Source organism: Diaphorina citri, unplaced genomic scaffold (genome assembly GCF_000475195.1).
Source record: "Diaphorina citri unplaced genomic scaffold, Diaci psyllid genome assembly version 1.1 scaffold2043, whole genome shotgun sequence".
Classification (NCBI taxonomy): domain Eukaryota; kingdom Metazoa; phylum Arthropoda; class Insecta; order Hemiptera; family Psyllidae; genus Diaphorina; species Diaphorina citri.
In genome coordinates this window covers 11,777-34,639 of record NW_007379468.1, presented here as the reverse complement: position 1 = coordinate 34,639, position 22,863 = coordinate 11,777, and the positions used below count along the sequence as shown (strand labels likewise).

At 36.9% G+C, this 22,863-nt stretch overlaps 1 protein-coding gene across 1 annotated transcript; it reads right to left on the bottom strand.

Moving 5' to 3' along the window:
- Positions 1 to 1,991: 1,991 nt before the first annotated feature.
- On the bottom strand, positions 1,992 to 19,888 carry LOC103518019. The gene is made up of 6 exons (XM_026829933.1): positions 19,535 to 19,888; positions 16,709 to 16,832; positions 14,669 to 14,988; positions 9,775 to 10,166; positions 5,945 to 6,001; positions 1,992 to 2,315 (listed from the first exon to the last, which is right to left on the bottom strand). Exons 1-6 carry the CDS (start codon positions 19,548 to 19,550, stop codon positions 1,992 to 1,994), a joined length of 1,233 nt encoding a protein of 410 aa, XP_026685734.1. The 5' UTR covers positions 19,551 to 19,888.
- Positions 19,889 to 22,863: the final 2,975 nt, after the last annotated feature.

The following is a 22,863-nucleotide window of genomic DNA, read 5'->3' as shown; positions in this document are numbered from 1 at the left end:
GGTGATTTCATTTTCAAGCTTGTATCTTCATCTCCAGATAATGTTTTGATTAGAGTTGTTATGCTGCTGTGAAAGAGATGTATTATCATTAATTGGAGTTAACAAAGCTTGATAATCTTCATTCTCTAAAGTTGCATCTGAACATTCTGAAGAGAAAATTTTTTTACTCGCACCCAAAAAATTGTCATCTTGGACTGGTTCTGATTCACAAGTTCTTGACTTCGACCAGTAGGTAAGATCATCAATATCACTTCCAATCAGGACCTTCTTGTACTTTTTAGGGCTAGAGAACATCATATTTTGAAGAAATCTAGATTTCCTTTTTTTCAGAGGTTTACATTTTTCTTTTTTCTTAACAACAGGAGAGCTTGAGGTTGATACAGAGAATTCCTTTTCCAATGTATGCCCAATGAATACTTCCCAGAAAGATCGAATGCAATATTTCAAGAAATCCACTTCAATTTTATTCAAAGGACCAGTTTCCTTCTCTTTTTTCTTGATAATAAGAAGAGCCTTCTCATAAATTTCTTTAGCGAAGTTTATATATTGATCGTATTTCAGTTTATTTTCCTTTTCTAAACATTTGATCCTATGTTTAATATCTTCTTCATCTTGAGTTTTTATCGTGCATATATTAAAATGTCCTTTGAAAAACAGATACAAATCAATACAATACTCTTCAATATAGCTAGTGTTTGTTAGACAGTGAACACATTTACATTGAGGCTCATAGGAGATATGTGATAAAGGAAGAACCATGGGTTTGGTAGACATTGCTTGCTTGTAAAACTTAACTTGACTGATATAATTGTGAATATAAAAGTATGTTGTTATTTGATGAAGTGAAAACTCTTCTGTGAGTGTGGATTGATTTTTGTCAAAATAATTGACACAGGACCAATTCTCATTTTCCAAATTTTCCGTACCATCCATTACAAAACTAGATAACACATTTCTGTATGATCGTTTCTTAACCAATACAATTTCATAAATATTCACAAGAGGATTTTTCATTTTAGCTTCTAGGCGTTGAAGAAATAACTGTAAATCAAACTTACAATTGTACATCTTCTCAAATTCAGCGTATAAAATAAGGTCTGAACCACTCGTTAATTTGTCAACAATATTTTCAACTTCATTCATTGTCAATGAATCTGATTTACAATCTTTAACAGCTTTACTTCTTACTTGAAAGTTTGGTGTAAAATTGTCTCCCATTACTCTATTTGTTACTTGATTTTTTTTTACCATAGCATTACTATATGTTTTTATATTACTAGATATTTCAGAATTAAATTTTAAATCACATTTCTTTGAGATTAATTGAGCTTTCAGATCACTTGAAATAATGTAGCTAGAATTTGAATCTTTACTGTTTTCTTTTACAGTTACAACACAAGGATTTAAAAAAATGTCGTTTTGAATCACTTGAGATGGTATTACAATCGATTTTGAATGTGAATGCCCTAGACTCGGTTTATCTACAGAGTCAATCAAAGTTTTACTACAGGCATTTAAATCAAGATTTTGTGGTATCGCAAGGTCCGTCACCTTAATTGGAGTTTCGCTTGATTTTAAATATGAATACTCTTGACTCGGTTCATCTCCTAGGTCATTCAAGGCTGCTTCATCACTATGATTTAAACCAGGGTCATTTTGTTGTAATTGACTTCTACAATTTGAAAGAGGTTCTTTTTGAATCGTTTGATTTGTGAGTTGAACTTGAGTAATATTGCTTAAATTAGAAATAACAATATTTTTTCCGTCCAGTTTTTGCGTTGATTGGATTGAAGTAGTATCCCCTGGAGTGATTTGATTTGTCAATAATATTGAAGTTGAAGGAATGATATTGGAATTTGAATTACTATCAACTAAAGTGAAATTCATCTCCTGTCGAGCAATCTGTTTCTCAGAAACTTCGCTTTCATGATTACACTCGTCTTGATATTGATTTGAATAAATAAAGTCAAGATTCCATTTACCATGTGGATTTAACAGACCTCTTTTATCTCTAATTTCTTGCTTTGTGCTCTTATTATCTTTGAATAAATAAAGTCAAGATTCCATTTACCATGTGGATTTAACAGACCTCTTTTATCTCTAATTTCTTGCTTTGTGCTCTTATTATTCTGTTTATCGCAAAATTTATCTGTTATACAGTTTTCAACAATTTGGCAAGAATGAAGCTGTGTTTTCATTACATATGACTTGGTACTAATTTCATAACATTTTTTCTCTTTAGGGGAAACTGATTGGTTGTTAATACATCTAAGTTGGTTTATTTTTCCTTCAGTAATATTCCTCTTTCTTTTTATCTGCAAAAAGTTACATAATAGATAGTAGTTGTTATTGGGTCTTCATTAGGGAGATTTAGCACTCCAATTTGAAAATTCCATAAACAAGTTGGACTAGTTTAGGTTTCTGCGCACGACAAAAAGTATGAGGATTGTAATAAGAATAAGGTTTTCTTTTGTACCTACAGGGTGGTCCAGAGTCACCTGACGGTTTTTAAAGGTTAAAAGAGTGATATTTATTTTAAATGAAAGATAACAAAATGAGGTTTACTTTTTTTGGGTATTTTGTGTGATGGTGATCAGGTGTGGAAAACAACGCTAGCCGAAAAATCACCCTAATTTTGAATACACTCAATCTGTGTGCAAAATTGGACATACAGTCTCCAGCATTTTTTGGGCTATAGCACGAATTTCTCGATAAAAAGCTCCCGTTAACTCATCCAGAGTCCTTGCCTAATAAATATACACCTTGTTTTTAACATATTTCCATTAAAAAAAAAAGTCGCACGAGTTAAGATCGGATGAGGAGGGTGGAAAATCAAAATGGGTGCGGAACTTCTTCTGAGCATTAGTCATAAATTCACTACTTTTAAGAAATGCCTCCACAGCGAAAGCTCAATGTTGCGGGATCCACGACTACATTGAAATAAAACCTCATTTTGTTCTGAACTCAGAGATGTTCATTTCAACAAGCTACGACAAGTTATGACAAAGAGCAACATGTAATCATTAAATTTATCCATAAGTGGGAAAAATTTTGTTACTTATGTATTTTTGCTAGTGTGTACTGTGTACCACCCCTTTCTCTTGAACCATATGTACCCACCCTAATCATATGAGGTATGTAATGTCATGTGTTATATTGGTTTGTTTATATTTTTCTTTCATTGCAATTTTTCAATTTAGTCCTGAGGATGGCATCATGAGATGTTGAAACATGTTGACTCTTTTCCATCAATAAATTCGTTTTATTTAGTCAAGTGAAGACTTATTCTCTTCTTATTTTAGTACAAAGTTATGGGCAAATCAAAACCGTCAGGTAACTCTGGACCACCCTGTATTTGTTACCTACCGGCAATCTGTACAGAGTGTTCAAAAATAAACAGAACATTAAAATATCTCAAAAACTAATAAAGATAGAAAATTCTTGTTTTAGCTAAGTGTGATAACTTTTTAGGGGACGTTTAATGATGACCTCTGGAATTTTAACAAGTGTCCCCTTCAAGGTTATCTTTGATTTTTTTTAATGGAACCATATATTTTTGAGATTGTCAGCTCCCATGGTGTAGTTGTCACTGCGCTCGCCTTGCACGCGGGAGACCCAGGTTCGATTCCCGGCACAGTCAAGAAATTTGTATCATCCAAATGATTGATTCCGTGACTGGCTGTTGCGGGGCCAACTCAGCCTCGTGAGGAAAATGAGTAGCTATGTCATATAAATGCGCATAGCGACCGGTGCCAGCATGGTAGGTAAACATTGGATTTTAGGATTATTGAGATACCTATTGGGAAAATGCTACAATGCTGCAGTGAGTACCAAAGTTGTGACATAATAACACAAAGAAACTGAATTTACATTTACATATATTTTTGAGGTCAGAAATGAAGTCAGCATAAAAAGTATTTGAAATAAAACCTCATTTTGTTCTGAACTCAGAGATGTTCATTTCAACAAGCTACGACAAGTTATGACAAAGAGCAACATGTAATCATTTATCCAGATCGGAAGAGCGTCTTCGCGGATTTCGCGAACACCGCGAACAGTCAAAAATGAAGTGAATTGAAAAAATAATATCACCACAAGATTTAGAAGTAAAAAATAGCATGGTTTGATATGTCACACACGTACCTTTGGAAAACATGTAGGATTCACGGATTTCGCGAACACCGCACAAATCGCAAAAAGCGAAATATTGGACCAAATCGAAAAAATAATGAGACCATAAGATTTGGGAGCAAAAAAAACTCAGATTTGATAGGTCACACTAGTACTTTATAAGCACTTTTGTGATTCGCGTTTTGCGCGAATTTTGCGAAACCGCGAATCGCAAAAATTCGAGTGAGTAGTCGATTATACTTCAAATTTAACGTAGAAAACGAATATGCAATAAAAAATAGGGGTTCTCATTTAAAGATCCAAAGTTGGTACCCGATTCGCGGACTTCGCGAAATTTTTCGCGGATCGCGATATTGCCAAAGTGTCCGCTTCAAGAATCAAAAAGTTTCGGGTTTTTTTGTTTTTCGAAATTTCGAACAGGCTCCGAGAAAATCAATTAAAGCATAAATTCTGGGACACCCTGTATATATATTTCAAAAAAAAAAAAATGAGTGTTCCACCGCCGCTTTTATTTCGTAGCAATGAAACAACTGCTACATTAGACGCATGTGGTCTGTGTCGTGATATGCCCATCCTGTAATATGCCTCTCATCAGATGGGCGAGAAGAGACACAATACTTCCCATTTAGGTGCTGGGTCAACACGAGAACACCAAAAAGTAACCCATTGAAATATTTGCAATTGAAAAACGAGTACAAATTTTGGTCGATGGTGGGAGTCGAACCCAGGGTGCATGGTAAGCAAGCGCGTTACCACTGGACTAACCGTTTTTATTTTGTCAGAAACTTTTTTTGGTAAGATTTGAATATTCCGAGAAAACGCAAAAAAACCGTTGACTTTGTGCGCCATTTTTCGGTCACGTGGTTCGATTTTACAGTATGCCATAACTTCTGTATGATATATGCCTATACCAGAGGTTCCCAATCGGTGTTAAGCGAAGAGATTTTAAAACCCCATGAAAACGCAAAAAAACCGTTGACTTTGTGCGCCATTTTTCGGTCACGTGGTTCGATTTTACAGTATGCCATAACTTCTGTATGATATAGGCCTATACCAGAGGTTCCCAATCGGTGTTAAGCGAAGAGATTTTAAAACCCCAATTTTATGATTTTTCTCGTAAATGCGCAAAACAAATCTGGCAATTCTAGTTAGGAGAAAAAAATCTACAATGGAGCAGTTGCAGACGGGTAAAAAATATAAATAAATGGTCGATTCCAATGTAAAAAGTTGGGAAAAATCCAAATCTGAGGTCAAAACTCCGAAAAAATGACTGTAAAGGGTCGAAAATTCAATTTTTTATTTTCCGTTCTAATGAAAGAGTTCAAATATGTGTGACGTCAGACTTTACGCAGATGTTTTTTTCATCCACTAGGTAGCGCCACTATGCAAGCGCGCTAGCGGAGGAGCAGAAAGAACTGCGCAGAAACATATGCGCACAAACATATTAATGCGTTGCCTGCGAGGGAGCTTTGCGAGGGACATTTGATGTGACTTCATCGCCTACAGGAGCGTATGCAGTGACGTCAAACTTCACGATTTACCGGTATTTTTTAAATCGTTTTATTTCGGGATCTAGAAGTCCGTTGGTCCTCATTTTTCCTGCTCTATGACTTAGAACCTTCACCCACGTAAGCGCAACTGTTCTTTTAGTCCACCAAAAAATTGTAACATGGTACTACGATTGAAAAAAAATGAGCTACCTTCACCCACGTAAGCGCAACTGTTCTTTTAGTCCACCAAAAAATTGTAACATGGTACTACGATTGAAAAAAAATGAGCTTTTTTTAAACAAACAAAAAAAAGTTTTACTTACAATAGATTCCGTAGGCACTTTTTCTTGTCGGTCACTGAGTGGTAGTGATCTTAAATTCTGAAAAATGATACGAATAAAATTCATTGGTCTTACAATACCTACCTATTGAAAATGGAAGAATCATGAGAAATAATTTTTAATTTAAAACCTTACATACATACTTACGGAATGTACTTAGCCCTTTCACCCCGACTTATTTTGTGGCCAGAATCTTTATTTTTTTCTGATCAGGTATTATTTTTTTTCCATATTATTTGGGCTATAAATAAGGCCTCTACAAAGTGTCATGTCCTCCTAGGTTTCCTAGGACTATTGAACAAAAATCGATCTGGAGACAAAACCAGACAAGTTAGCCTAGTGAATTTTACTGACGTCTAAGATCACAAAAGAACTACTGAGAGCGGAATTTCTTCAATAGGTCTGGGATGATACAGGGTGCGGCGCGGTTATTTACTTTTTTGAAACTTCGATTATAAAAAGGCTGTTATTCTTAATTGATGATTAATTTTGAATTATTATCGAGGAAGGTGGGAGATTTGTTTTTATGTAGCTTTGAAGAGTACACCATTAAAATTACGACCACCATTGACGATACACTTAGTCCAGGAAACGAAGCCCGAAAATTAAGGTTTGACGGACAAAAATGGTGTAGTTCTTATTTTTTGCCATAATTAACTGCCATAGCATACTATGGGGGTACAATGAAACTGATGAAAACGGTGAGAAACTAGAAAACTGGGCTGAAGATAACAACCTACTTCTCGTACATGACCCTAAACTCCCCAAATTTGCCATAAAGGTCCGGGATGGTGTCCTGAATAAGGGGTCAAAAGTCTCAAGCCGAGACTTTACCGCTAGCGGAACTAGAAGGGCGTGTCATTTTTCGTGACTTTTTTTTTTTGTTTTTTGCAAATACCTATCTCGAAAACCGTTGGTTCTAGCGAAAAAAGTATTTCGATCGATTTTGTTCAAAATTAAATTCCCTACAAAATGGTTACTTCTATTTTGTCCTACAACTTACCGTTGTGGCACCAGAAGGGCGTAAGTCGCGAGTTTCAAGGTTTTTTGCGATTATTTCAAAAACCGTAAATCCTAGCGCAAAATTATCCATCCCAAATTGTTCTTGACGTAATTTCCTACAAAAAGACTGTAAGCAAGTGAGTGAACTACGCGACTGTAAGAGTAAACTACGCAACTGTGAGAGTGAACTACGCTTACTACGCAACTGTGAGAGTGAACTACGTGACTGTGTGAGTGAACTGCGCGACTGTACGAGTGAACAGCCATATTGGAGTTATAGCGGAACAAACATCTAAACCAAATGCAAAACGATCGAGTTAAAACGTAGAGCTTCACTTCGTTTGGTAAAATAGGCATATTTTTTAATACATACAAACCGCTCAATATACATGCTGTTCACTTCTCATTCTCCTATGCATTTAGCATAGAAATGAAACAAATTGATTTTCGAAGTCAATGTAACTTTCGTATTTGTCTCTGTGCTCGTAGGTATACTTTTTCTATGTACCTACTCGTTTAAGTATTTTTCGTTCAAATAAATAAGTATCCTGTAAATTACATCCCGATCCAAAAATGTCGGCCTATAAAAGTGTTGAGATCAGAAAATTAAGGCCAAGTCTGCATTCACAGTTTTTCGTGTCTGCTGAAAATGCTGGATCTCAATTCCTTCAACCTTCTCTCAATTTCAACTTGGCAAGGCATTCACAGTTTTTCGTGTCTGCTGAAAATGCTGGATCTCAATTCCTTCAACCTTCTCTCAATTTCAACTTGGCAATGTTTTTCTTTTATTTTCATGTTAATAATAGGTAGGTATTTATTAATTTGAGAAGGAAAAACATTGCCAAGTTGAAATTGAGAGAAGATTGAAGGAATTGAGATTCAGCTTTTTCAGCAGACACGAAAAACTGTGAATGCAGACTTGGCCTTAATTTTATGATCTCATTACTTTTATAGGCCGACATTTTTGGATCGGCACTTGGCCTTTTTTTCACATTTGTGTTTTTGTTGGGGATCTTAAGTATGGTTTTGGGGGGGGGTCTACTATCATAACTTTTTCGATATCTCTAACCGTTTAGTGAAAACCGCCAAAAAGAGGTTTATTCCGCCTGCGGGCGGAGCCAAGTGCAACTTTAGAAGATTTTCAGATTTTTCCCTTTACTTCCTCATCAAGACCTACCATCCTGCCAAAGTTTCTAGGACATCGGGAAGTGCCTCATAATTTTGATGAGTGAATCAGTAAGTGAGTCTCCGCCTGCGGGCGGAGCCAAGTGCAACTTTAGAAGATTTTCAGATTTTTCCCTTTACTTCCTCATCAAGACCTACCATCCTGCCAAATTTCAAGTTTCTAGGACATCGGGAAGTGCCTCATAATTTTGATGAGTGAATCAGTAATCAGTCGTAAAATAAGCGATTTTCAAGCCGTTCTTTCTACCCCTTCGGTTAGAGCTGAACTTCGGAATTTCGCATGCATAATGAGCATGTATAACTTAACATATGGTCCAAATTTCATGGCAATACGTGGAGAATTACCGGAGTTATGATAGGGATAAACATGCTTTGAAATGTTTCGTGTAATACACACACTGGCGTGCTGAGGCCGGAACTTGGCCTGGCGCACTGCCGTGCGCCCCGTGCGCCTAGATTAAGGAGCGCGGTAGCGCTCCGCCCCGCCAAGTCAAGAAAGTTTGACCGCGCTATATAGAATTATATCGTTCTTTTCATTAAAATGAAATCCTAATTACGCAAAAAATATTTTTTGTGGAATTCAGATGTGGGAATTACAACATGGTTTAAAAGAAGTAATATTTTGCGGAATTAGTATGCACCCCTCATGTCCTCCCAGAGAAATAACCACTTTACTAACTAAAAACACACAAGAGGACAGAAAAAGGAAACTACTGTGTACCGGTGTCTTGAACGCTACGAAGAACTTATTAACTTAGTTTTTTCACGCTATATCAATAGCGAAGGTTGAGTGCGAAGGGCGTCTCACTCGGATTTTTAGTGAAGCCTTATGGACCAACCCTGTAGAGGTGGCGCAGCTCCTGGGCCTGGAGACGGAGATGTAGTCGCCAACGTTAACAACAACAACAACCCTAAATCCAAAGTTTCAGCCATTGGTCCGTGTGTCTGTCCTTCTGTCTGTCTGTAAACAAAATATCTCGAGAACGGTAAGAGCTAGAGACTTGAAATTTGGTATGTAGATGTCAAATGTGACAAGGATACGACATGAAACTTTTGGTTAAGATCGGTGCAACAGTTGGCGGCATTTTACAGCTTTTTGGTGTAATTTAACAATATCTCGGAAACGGTACGAGCTAGAGACTTGAAATTTGGTATGTATTTCACAAATGTGACAAGGATGCAACTCGTTTGGTTAAGATAGGTGCTGCGGTTGGCGGTATTTTGACCGCTTTTTGGCGGTTTTTCGACCGTTTTTTGGCGGTTTTCAGTTATACCGACCAAACGGTTAGAGATATTGTAAAAGTTAGGGTATAAGAACAAGAACACCTAAAATAAGCATCATTCAATAGGATAAGGAAAGTCGTGTGATGTTCACACCAGATTTTTTTTAAACGTTTTCTATTGGTGTATCAAAAGTTGGGAGTTCTCATTTAAGATTTCAAAGTTGACCCGTTTTGGGACCAGCCCAGCTAATGTTAAAAACTTAAAGACGAAAAAGTCCCCCCCCCCTCTAAATAAAATAAAATAAGGAAAGTAAAAAAAGTACGGTACTCGTTTTTGCATTTTACCAAATTTTAAGCGCTACTCAAGATATTCAAGGTGATTCAGTTACCCTTTCTGCATACCTCATATATCTTGGTAACACTCTTGACGTTCATAATGTAGATTTCATTTCTCTTCCTCCATTGCTTAGCAAAATCCTCCCTGCAGATACGAAACAGAGTTTCCAACCTTTTCTCAAACTGTGTTGTCTGTTCTGAGAAAACCGGACAGTGAAGAAATCTTGCTTGTTCAAGAACAATGTCTGAATCAAGTTTCGCTTGCTTGTACAACTTAAAGAGCCTCGAGTAAAGAAGAATAAACTTAACATAAGTAGCAAATGTTACATGTTCGCCTCTGTTTTGCATGCGGCGACTTTTGTCCAATATCTGTCTTAATACGGGACAGATGAATTCAGCTACAAGATTGTTCAGTGATTCACATTTTAAGAATGTGTCTAAACGGGCTTCAATCGATTCTGAAACAAAGGTGTGATAATTTAACATGAAAATCCAAAAAACCAAAAAAATAAATTATAAACTACAAAAAGAAAGGAATTTTAAGAAAACTACACTACTAGAAAAAACTGCTAACAACTTGTCCACAAGTGTCGCAGGCAGGTATAAGAAACTTGCGAGTGCCCCGTGTCTCAATGTGCGTGGTATCATTGAACCCAGTGGTCCATAAAAACTGTGCGAGTGAACTACGCGACTGTGCGAGTGAACTGCGCTTTGGTGAGACTGGATTTCTCAAGATTGTAGACCAAAATTTCCGAAAAATTCAGTTTTGTTGTTTTTATTTTATTTCATCTAACAACAGCGCTACGAGGAACGTAGGCTTTTTAAAAAAGCAAACGTTGATTTCAAAAAATATATATATATATATATACGTAATTCTTTGTTTTAATAATTGAAACTTATTTTTATTGAAAATTTGTAATGAATTACAAAATTTTCAAAGAATTTGTAATGCAGCCTAAATAAAAAGAATAAAATAATAATTAGTAAGAATAATAAAATAAATTGGAATTAATTAATTATTAAATACATTTAGATCGAACGGTGATCACCAAATGCTCTATCTATGCAATGGTTATACCAGAATTGACAGCGGGCTCTCCCGTCTCAGCCTAAATCCTCGAAAAAGGAAAGACAATGCACAATAGTTGCTGATTAATCAGTGCAGTCAGCATTAATGCTGCTCTAAGTTACATATACTTTTTACTTCCAAAAGCAACCTCCGTGGCCGAATAGTATCACACTAGGGGAAATGTACATACTAGTCAACCTGTAAATAACCCAAATATAATAAACCCACTACAAACGCCAGCTCTAGTCATTTTATCTGTAAATATTGAAGGATTATCATCAGAAAAAGAAACTCTCCTATATAAACTTTGTAATGATAATAACTATGATATTCTACTCATCCAGGAAACACATCGTGGAACAGACAACCCGAAACCAAAGATTAGTGGCATGAAACTTGTTTTGGAAAGACCACATGAGCAATATGGAAATGCAATATTCACTAAACTAGGCATGATTGTACTTTCATCAGCAATGACAGATGTGGATAACATAGAAATCCTTACAATTGAACTGAAGGCCAATACCCTCACCTTCAAAATATAAAGCCTCCAAATGTAGATTTTGCCTTTGAAAAACCCTCCAACTTTGACAACAAAGGAACTCAAATAGTAATTGGAGATTTTAACTGCCATAGCATACTATGGGGGTACAATGAAACTGATGAAAACGGTGAGAAACTAGAAAACTGGGCTGAAGATAACAACCTACTCCTCGTACATGACCCTAAACTCCCCAAGTCTTTCAACAGTGCCCGTTGGAGACGTGGGTACAATCCAGACATCTTCGTCAGCGAGAACGTTGCACAACAAACAAATAAAAACGTGGAAGAGCCGATACCAAGAACACAACATCGACCCATTAAATGTTGCATCAATGCTGTCATCAAACCTGACATTGTACCTTTCAGGAGACAATTTAACTGCCATAGCATACTATGGGGGTACAATGAAACTGATGAAAACGGTGAGAAACTAGAAAACTGGGCTGAAGATAACAACCTACTCCTCGTACATGACCCTAAACTCCCCAAGTCAATATACATGCTGTTCACTTCTCATTCTCCTATGCATTTAGCATAGAAATGAAACAAATTGATTTTCGAAGTCAATGTAACTTTCGAAGTCAATGTAACTTTCGTATTTGTCTCTGTGCTCGTAGGTATACTTTTTCGATGTACCTACTCGTTTAAGTATTTTTCGTTCAAATAAATAAGTATCCTGTAAATTACATCTCGATCCAAAAATGTCGGCCTTTTGCACAACAAACAAATAAAAACGTGGAAGAGCCGATACCAAGAACACAACATCGACCCATTAAATGTTGCATCAATGCTGTCATCAACCTGACATTGTACCTTTCAGGAGACAATCAACTTCAAAAAAGCCAAATGAAACCGGTTCTCAGAATCCCTAGACCAAGCTATAACAAGAATCCCACCCACCCCTGCCAACTACGAGCAATTTGTAGACCTTGTAAAGAAAACATCCCGCCAACATATACCAAGAGGATGCCGCACAGAATACATTGCTGGCCTGAATACCACATCAAAAGAAACACTCAAGCAATATCAACGGCTATACGAAGGAGATCCTTTCTCAGAAGAGACAATCAGAACAGGAGAGACGCTACTACAACAACTAGCAGAAGAAAAAAGCAAAAAATGGTGCAACCTTGTGGAAGAACTCGACATGCGACAAAATAGCAGACGCGGATGGAAACTCTTGAAGAACTTGAACAATGAATCTCAGAAAACTAACCCTGTATCAACTGGCAATGTTACAGCAAACCAGGTAGCCCACCATCTACTTAAAATTGGCCAAACAGACAAAAAAACAGGCAAATCCTAAAATAAAAAGAGAACCAGAAAACGAAGAAAATATGTTGGAGTCCCCGTTTGTCATTGGTGAATACCTCAGTGCAGTAAACCTATTCATGAAGAATGGGAAAGCCGCTGGACTGGACGACATAAGAACCGAACAGATCAAACATTTCGGTCCAGTTACAAACAAATGGGTGTTAGATCTTATGAATAACTGTATTGAAGCTGACCAAATACCCAAAACCTGGAGAAAAACAAGAGTTGTAGCCTTATTAAAACCCGGTAAAGACCCAAACAAAGCCAAGAACTTTCGACCCATCTCCCTGCTATGCCATCTTTACAAAGTTCTCGAACGCATGATCCTAAACCGAATCATCTCCAAAGTTGACGAAATCCTTATCCCAGAACAAGCTGGTTTCAGAGCTGGGAAATCATGCACCGGAGTTGCATTTGTAGATCTGAGCGCCGCGTATGATACCATCAACCACGGCAAGCTAAAGCAAAAAATCTATCACGCAACCAAAGATTAAACGGACAAACTTCATTTTCTCACTACACCGAAATCGGAGATTCTTTGTCACGCTAGAAGGAAAAAACAGCCGCTGGAGAAACCAAAAGAACGGTTTGGCACAAGGAAGCGTATTGGCTCCGTTGCTATTTAACATATACACCAATGACCAGCTTCTGCACCACGAAACGAAACACTTCATCTACGCCGACGACACAGCGGTAGCAGCTCAGGGCAAAACCTTCGAAGAGGTCGAAAGAAAAATAACGAGCAGTCTAGAAAAACTGGGGGACTATTACAACAATAACCACCTTAAACCCAACCCAAGCAAAACAGAAGTATGCGCTTTCCACCTGTGCAACAATCAAGCAAAGAGAAAACTAAATATAACATGGCTGAACCAACAACTTGCGCATAACTTTCAACCACGGTACCTAGGAGTAAAATTAGATAGATCCCTAACATTCAAAGAGCACTGCCAAAACACCAAACACAAAGTTATATCTAGAAACAATCTGATCAGGAAGCTCACCAACACCCGATGGGGCGCCAAACCACACGTCTTGAGAACCTCTGCCCTGGCCTTAAGTGTATCAGCTGCTGAGTATGCTGCACCAGTCTGGGAAAGATCAGCCCACGCCAAGCTGGTAGACATCGCAATCAACGACACCGCGAGAATCATAAGTGGCTGCCTAAAACCGACACCTGTAGATAAAATATATCCTCTACTCGGCATTGCCCCTCCTGAAATAAGAAGAAAAGTCGCCTCTGAAATTGAGCGGAAAAAACAAACAGAAGATAGCTGTCACCCACTATTTGGGCAAAACCCAGCTCCTGCCCGACTTAAATCGAGAAACAGTTTCTTACACAAAATAGAACCCCTCGAAACAGATCCTGAAACGAGAAGACTCGCACTATGGTACGAACACGTACTACAACCCATCCTGGAACCCAAAGAAGAACTATCGCCCGGTGCAGAACTCCCATATACCATCTGGAAGTCCCTGAATCGTCTTCGAGTTGGAGTCTCCCGTTGCAAACAAAACCTTGCAAGATGGGGATTTGGGGATACACTCAAGATGACAAGTGCGAATGTGGTGCAACACAGGATGAACAACATCTTCTCAACTGTGAACAATTAGAGAATACTTGCACACACGATGACCTAAAGGAAGCCAACCAGAGAGCTGTTCAAGTTGCAAACTTCTAGAAGTTCAAGATTTAAAGGTGGTTCCGGAAACGGAAAGTAAGTAAGTAAGTATCACACTAGGCTTGGACGTCGGAGGTCCCGGGTTCAATTCCTGGTGGGATCGAAGTTTTTCGGCTCTGTGCTTGGAGTTAGGGGTGCAATCAAGATCGTGAGGACAATTGAGTAGCTACTTTAATCGAGTAGCAACCAGTGGCGGCATTACCAGTGTAAAAAGATTATTGAAAGATGGAAATTGATTGCAAAGGACGCACTTATTAATGCTATGATATCCACAAAAAGTTCTGAAAAGGCTCTGCTTTAACAAAAATTAATTCACAATTTGATTTTGACTGGTATACTTTTTACTTCTTACCAGGAAAGACATTTTGAAACAATGATTCAACTTGATTGATTACTCTGTAAAACTGATTTTCTCTTACAGAGCTGAGATCATGTCTTGTCAAAAGAATTTCGTGTTCCAGGTACACTGAACTCAAATCACTTATCATATCAAGAAAGTTGGTAGAGTTTTGGCTCTTCACTTCGCGAGCTTTCCAGACAAATTTGGTGATGGCATTTAATATGGGTTCTTGGAGTATTGACAGCTGAGAATATAGTGGAATACGTCTACTGAGAGAGCCATCATTTTTTTGGCAATATCCTTTGAGAACCGAAGACAATTCAATCGCACATCTGGAAAAAAAATGAAAATAAAATATTACCAAAGGTTTTTTTTTTCCTTGTCCTATGATGATAAGGAAAGGAATTCGGTCGAATTTTTCGATCACCAGTTTTTAATATTGCGAAACATGTTTTGGAACCCTAAAGCCTAAATCCAAAGTTTAAGCCATTGCAGCATTGGTCCGTGTGTTAGTGTGTGTGTCTGTAAAGAAAATTGGTATGTAGTCTACAAATGTGACAAGGAAGCAACACGAAACTTTTGGTTAAGATCACCAGCGGTTGGTGACGTTTTGATTGCTTTTTGGCATTTTTTGGCTCTACTACTGACTAGATAGTAAGTTATAAGAAAGGACAACCCGCCAAATCATACCTAAAACCCCGGAAAAAATACTATTCATTGACATTGGAGTAACAGGAGGCTGAATTTTGCAATTTAGACTGAATTTTGGGAATTCAGCTCTACTGACTAAGCGGTTAGAGATATCCAAAAAGTTAGAAGAGGAGACCCCCAAAACTTAATACACTGTAACAAGCTAATCCTGCCTACAGTACGTAGATATAGGAACATATGTACTTACACTTTGAATCTTTTTCTTCTCGTTCTTCCTAGCATTTTCCTAAGGCCGGCGTTTCTTGTCAGTCTCTTCGAGGCAGCCCTATTCTGTATCTCATGTCCTGATAATTTTTTCTCATCCAGGTCTTGATTCACACAATTTTCCCACCTTTTTTTCGGCTTATCTCGCCCTTTTCTCCCCCTCACTTCCATTCTCTTAGCTCTTTTCCCTATTTACTCGTAGCTCTTATCTCTTCTTCTAACGTGTCCATACCACTGCAGTCTCCTTTCTTGATTTTTCTCGACACTTCTGTTACCTTTATTCCTGATCCTGTCCAACCTTGTAACTCCACCTCAACATTCTCTTTTTTCTGCTACTTCGAATCTCCTCTCATATACCTACCTTCTTCATCGCCCACGTTTACGCCCCATACATCATTGCCGGTCTCATCACTGATTTGTACACTTTTCCTTTTATCCTCAAGTTCATCTTCCTATCACAATACTCCGGTCACTCGTTTCCAGTTCATCCATGCTACAGCCACTCGATGCACAATCTCACAATCCAGGTTTCCTTCTTTTTTTCTTAAAAAAAAGGATGAGTGTTTCACCGCCGTTTTTATTTTGTAGCAATGAAACAAATGCTAAATTGGACGCATGTGGTCTGTGTCGTGGCATGCCCATCCTGTAGTATGCCTCTCATCAGATGGGCAAGAAGAGACACAATACTTCCCATTTAGGTGCTGGGTCAACACAAGAACACCAGAAAGTAACCCGTTGAAATATTTGCAATCAAAAAACGAGTACAAATTTTTGTCGATGGTGGGATTCGAACCCGGGACCTTCTGCATGGCAAGCAAGTGCATTACCACTGGACCAACCGTCAACCGTTCTTTGTTCACTATTGATCCCAAGTACTTGAACTTATCTACCAACCTCAGTGGTGTAGTGGTTAGCGCGGTGGATTTCGGACCTGGAGGTTGGTGGTTCGTGTCCAAGTTAAGTCATAAAATTTAGCATAGTACATTAAGCAAGGAACGACATTTGTGACAAGTTAAAATTCCTTTACTTGAACTTATCTACTACATTCAGCTGTTCTCCATCTAGGTGTACTCTCTGTCCTTCTTCCATCCCAAAATTTAGCTGCACTGTTTTCGTCCTGTTGATTTTCATACTTACATTTTGAATATAGCTACTAATTTGTTAAGATCCACCTTAGTTTTGATATCATTGACTTTTGATTCCCAAATTGTTGAAAATGTTTGTATCCATGAAGTATCTACTTTGGATATATTTTGTCTACCTGTAATTAATTTTAAAATAAATAAACTAGTAATTCTGTGAACTGTAGACCTCACTCAGATTCTTCTGTCCAAGTTGAGACAAACGTATGTACCTATGCATAAATGCATATGAATGCAATTCACATGTATTGAAATTTGAAGTATAAAAGAAGGTACCTGTAGGTATGTTTTACGTAATTAAAGGACAGAGAACAGGTTTTATTTACAATCACTCAAAAGGGACACTTACAATTTGTTTGGTCAATAATAAAAATCTGGTGTGAACATCACACGTCTTTCTATTACCTTTGAGGAACACATAATATACAGGGTGTCCCAGAATTTATGCTTTAATTGATTTTCTCGGAGCCTGTTCGAAATTTCGAAAAACAAAAAAAAAGTTTTTTTTTTTTTTCGAAATTTCGAACAGGCTCCGAGAAAATCAATTAAAGCATAAATTCTGGGACACCCTGTATATAAAAAGAAGCTGCCTACGGTGGTTAAGTCCTGAGCCACCTACAGCAGCCTATTTTCGGTCGAAAAATTTATATCTCAAAATACTCCCCATGTAATAAGGGATTGGATGTATAAAATGTTCAAAAATTGAAGTTTTTTTTTAATTTTCCAAGTCCCAAGCCTGGGACGCCTTGAGCGGCCGATTTTTGGTGGAAAATTTTCCATCCTAAAATACTCCCCCTGTTAAAAAAAGTGTTTTTTTTTTCAAGTCCAAAGCAACATTAACTTTGGTTGATATCTGGATGAGGGACTGTCTGATTTTTACCAAATTGTTGCAGTTGTGTCTTTGTCCTTGGACCATTCCGGGATAGCATACTAAGTTTTATCGCTCTACAATAAACCGTAAGAGTATCCTCTCATATTAATTTTGTTTGATGTATTTCTTTTGGCCACAGCATTAAAATTGTCTAGAAAATGGTGAATATTTGTATTATCTAGCTACTAGGTATGCGTCATACAGTCTACAGTGACTTTTGTAAGAGCTAGAGACTTGAAATTTGGTACACAGCTGTGAAATATGACAAGGATGTGATACAGAACTTTTGCTCAAGATTGGTGCAACGGTTGGCGGTATTTTGATCTCTTTTTGGCAATTTCCTGTATAAATCATGCAATAATATCTCGGGAACAATATGAGCTAGAGACTTGAAAATTTGTATGTAGTCCAAAAATGAAACTTTTTTCTGAGATAGGTACTGAGGTTGGCAGTACATAATTTGACTGCTTGTTGGCAGTTTTTGGTCACTTAATTAATGGTTTTCAGCTGTACTGACTAAACAGTTTTGAGCTAGAGACTTGAAAATTTGTATGTAGTCCAAAAATGAAACTTTTTTCTGAGATAGGTACTGAGGTTGGCAGTACATAATTTGACCGCTTGTTGGCAGTTTTTGGTCACTTAATTAATGGTTTTCAGCTGTACTGACTGAACAGTAAGAGATATTATAAGGTTGTGGTTATGTGCTGGGTTGAGATAGGCAAGATTGGTAAACTTGCCTTGTTTTTAACTTACCCCTCCCATGCCAAACTGTAGAAACAATATCCTGTCTCACCTAGTATACCTACTGTCTCAACTCAACCCAGTACATAACCACAACCTAGAAGATACAGTAGAAGAACACCCAAATAAGCATCATAAATAGAAAAATAAAGTTTTGTCATGTTCACACCAGATATTGTTATCATTATCGTTATCAAGATACAGTAGAAGAACACCCAAATAAGCATCATAAATAGAAAAATAAAGTTTTGTCATGTTCACACCAGATATTGTTATCATTATCATTATTATGGCACAAGAAACAAGAGTGTGGTTAAAAATCCCTTAAAATCCCTAAATCCCTTTTTGTCCCAGCCAGACCCGAAAAATCCCGAAAAGGATAAAAATCCCACTATGTCGGGATAAGACACAGTAAGAACACAGTATAGGGCACCTGACATCGCTACATGCATAAAAGGGTATTACTTGCCCAACCACGTCTATTTTGGTATGGATTTGATGTGTGTTAATAGTGAGAATGAAGGTCGCCCTAAAACAGAGAGCAACTACTGACTATGCTGAGATCTACTTGAGCTCCTTGGCTGAGATACTCTTTTGAATGTGTGAAGTATGTTTAGAATGTTTGAATCATTCCGTTGATTTTTGTTCTTGTTGTTGCTTGAAAAGATATTATACAACTATTTCTCCCCAGTCTTTAACATGGCAGAGTGGCCGAGCAGTCAAGGTGCTTGTCTCGTCATCCAAAGGATGTAGGAGTGCTCGGGTTCAAATCCCTCCGAATGTTCTTTTTTTTAATTTTTTTTATTTTTTTTTTTCTTCATTTTGGGACTTTTTTAAAATAAAATTAGTCTAATAGAAAAAAATAGAGGAGGTCTTCACCTTGCAATAATTAGGGTAGGTAAATCACTTTCTTCTTCATAGGATCTTTAGGCAAAAGTATAATACCAAAAATTTGAGAAATTGAGAGTTCAGGGGAGAACATTTGGCAGTGGAAAAACCACTAGAAAATGGCCGAAATTTCACACTTTTGTCAGTTTTTTGCTTGTAACTCCTAAACCGTGCATTCCATGTAAAAGTTTATGGGTATCAAAATTAAAGTACCTACACATTTTTTTTTTTTTTTTTAATGTTGAACAATTTTCTTAGCCAGGATCATCAGGCATACTAAGGCGAGTGTGGAACTGGGAAGGTAGGTAGGTAGGTACCTACTTCTACTCTTGTCCATGCCAATCCATGAAGAAGCATGGATGATGGAAATTAGTGCCCTACACTTGAATTTAGACCACACTATGCCACTGCTTATGTAAATATAAGAAATAGTAACAAGGGAAATTGTTCTTGTAGGTACCTATTGAACCTTTTGTTAAATATTGTTACTTGTCAATAATATCAGTTCACTTAAGGTGTTCTCTATGTCCAGTAGAAGTTTTGGTGGTTTTCAGCTGTACAACTGACCAATTTGATATGGGCATAGCAAGCATCGGGTCTAGGAGGGGGGAGAGATATCAGTTTAATAGAGTACATCATAAAAATGATAAGTTCTAAGTAGGAAGATAAGTAGAGTGCCATACATACTTGAACAGCTTATTGTACTGTAACACTGATAGACACTTTGAACAGAAAGTTTAATATCTTGAATAATTTTTTTTTTCAATGATTTCTCAATACATAATTGATGGGAAAACGCTCCCAACAATTGTTCCTTTTCCTTGCTTAAAAGAATTATGTGAGACAGCATCTGTCCTCCTGAGATTTTCATTTTCATCCCAGATAACTTTAACACTCTTGCCTAAACTCTGCTTCTTAGCTTCTTACTTTACTTTTACTTTCTATTTTTCTATTATTAATTATTGTTATTACTATTTTTATTTTTTTTACTGATGATGAATTATGTGAGACAGCATCTGTCCTCCTGAGATTTTCATTTTCATCCCAGATAACTTTAACACTCTTGCCTAAACTCTGCTTCTTAGCTCTTAGCTTCTTACTTTACTTTTACTTTCTATTTTTCTATTATTAATTATTGTTATTACTATTTTTATTTTTTTTATTTTTTTTTACTGATGATGATTTTTGATTTGATTGGTTTTTCAAGCTATTTTATTTAACACTAAACTACTAAAGTACTAAACCGTGCGTGAACCGAAATTTAGAGATTGGGAGGTAACCGCTAACCTCAGACACTCAGACCTCAGCGCGGTTCATTCAAGTCACTACCTCCCCTCACATGGAAGTGTGTTTATGACGTGAGGGGCGTTAACCACTTTTAGGTTTACGTTTCCCCTCTTGCCATACTAAACCAAGCTCTCGACTGCAGTTTAGAGTCGCCATTTTTTTCTCGGTTTAGAGACGCCATTTTTCTGGTTAGCTCAAATCTTTTGTTTTTGTTTTGGTGTAAATTAGTTTTTGGCTTTATACCTCCATGCAATCAACTTATCATCTGATAAAGGATGATAAGGCTTTTAAAAGCTTACCTTTTGCCGCGAAAAAAAATCCCGCCAACAACAAAAATTATTCAAATATGCGAACAGCTGAATTTTCATCAAGAGCTTCCCATCTTCTCTACTAGACAGCGCCAGTGCTGCCAATCTTTGATATCAGCTGATTATCCCCACTACGAGATTTTTATGTGTATTCATAATTTTTCACCCCCTTGATTAAGTGAAATACATTACCTACTTTCCGTATTAAAATAATTAATGAAATTATAATAACCGTGGTAGGTAGGTAGGTAGGTAACTCGCTTTCAAAACCTCGGTTTCATACAAAAGCTGTGCACAAAAATAATTACAAAGGTAATACAATAACAACTTTCACAATTTCATTTCCTACAGTGAAGTGTTTTATGTTTGTGATATAACTACATGTATCTTTCATTTTTCACTATCTTAATGTACAATCATATTACAAACATTGTACCAGATATGTGTATCTAGATAAGAGACTTGAAACAAATTAAACTAATTAAAATACATACCTGGAATATACCTTTCAGATATCACCTACATTTTATACATAACCTGTGTGTTGTTTTGTATATATACTTACTGGGGAACTCAAAAGGACTTCCTGAAAAGATATATGAAAAGATATACTTATTATTTGTATTTTCTGACAATAGCTTCAAAAATAAGTCTGTGTACAAAAATAAATAAATTATTTAAATTGTGTACAAAAGGAAATAAATACATAATGGAATATGTACTTGGGGTAGTAGTTAGTACATAGTAATTTGAAATGAGATTCATTCACTATCTTTTCCACAAAGAAAATGGTTTCCACCCTACCTATCCGGAAAATATTGCCTACTCTCTACTGTTAGAACAATTAAATATGAAAACACTTCAAGAGAGGAGAAACAATCAAGGGGTTCTATTCATCTTTAAATTACTGAAAAATCTTATTGATTCCCCAGAGTTACTCTCTAAAATTAACATAAGAGTTCCTGATATCAAACTCAGAATTAATGAAAATAAAAAAATCTTAAGTATCCCCAAAAATAGATTAACAACTCCACTTGAAATCGCAATGTCCAACTTCAATAATATGTACAACAACTTGGACATTAACATGAATATAGGGGAAATCATAAAAAGATTAAAATGTAATATCTAGCTAGGTAGTCAGTACCTTGACTACATAGGTAATTTTAGTTATATTATAAGCTCTAAATTCACTTAATTGTATTTTACTGAATTGTATCATTGTAAACTATCCCATCTGGGATTTTTAATAATAAATAAATAAATAAATAAAAAAACACCAGTCAACTAGTAGTAGGAATAGTCAGCTGATTAAAAAAATCAGCTGTTCGCATTAACCAAGAAGAAAATGGCGACTTTACGTAAAGCGAAGTCCAGACTGTCCAGAGCTTGCTAATCCGCCCCGGGCGGGAATCGAACCCGCGGCCTAGCGCTTACAAGGCAGACGCACTACCAACTAAGCTAACTAGGCTGGCAAAAGAGCTTGGTTTAGTATGGCAAGAGAGAAACGTAAACCTAAAAAATCTGGTGTGAACATCACACGACTTTCCTTATCCTGTTAAAAGATGCTTATTTAGGTGTTTTTCTATCCTAAATTTTACAATATCTCTAACCGTTTAGTCGGTATAGCTAAAAACCACCAAAAACGGCCGAAAAGCGGTCAAAATACCTCCAAATACCGCAGCACCAAATATTGAAGATTCATCACACCAAAAACGGCCGAAAAGCGGTCAAAATACCTCCAATCGCAGCACCTATCGTAACCAAAAGTTTTCAGTTACATTCTTGTCACATTTGTGAACTACATACCAAATTTCAAGTCTTTAGCTCTTACCGTTCCCGAGATATTGTTAAATTACACCAAAAATCGCCCAAAAGCGGCAAAATTCGGCCAACCGCTGCACCGACCTTAACCAAAAGTTTCGTGTCGTATCCTTGTCACACTTAACAGCTACATTCCAAATTTCAAGTCTCTACCTCTTACCGTTCTCGAGATATTTTGTTTACAGACAGATACACACACGGACCAATGGCTGAAACTTTGGATTTAGGCTC

Excerpts from the sequence above, each read along its gene's own strand:
- LOC103518019 (XM_026829933.1), bottom strand. Across the intron at positions 10,167-14,668 it reads GTTTCAAAATGTCTTTCCTG|AATCGATTGAAGCCCGTTTA; the intron begins GTAAGAAGTAAA and ends CCTTTGTTTCAG. Across the intron at positions 2,316-5,944 it reads AAGTGCCTACGGAATCTATT|ATAAAAAGAAAGAGGAATAT; the intron begins GTAAGTAAAACT and ends AACTTTTTGCAG.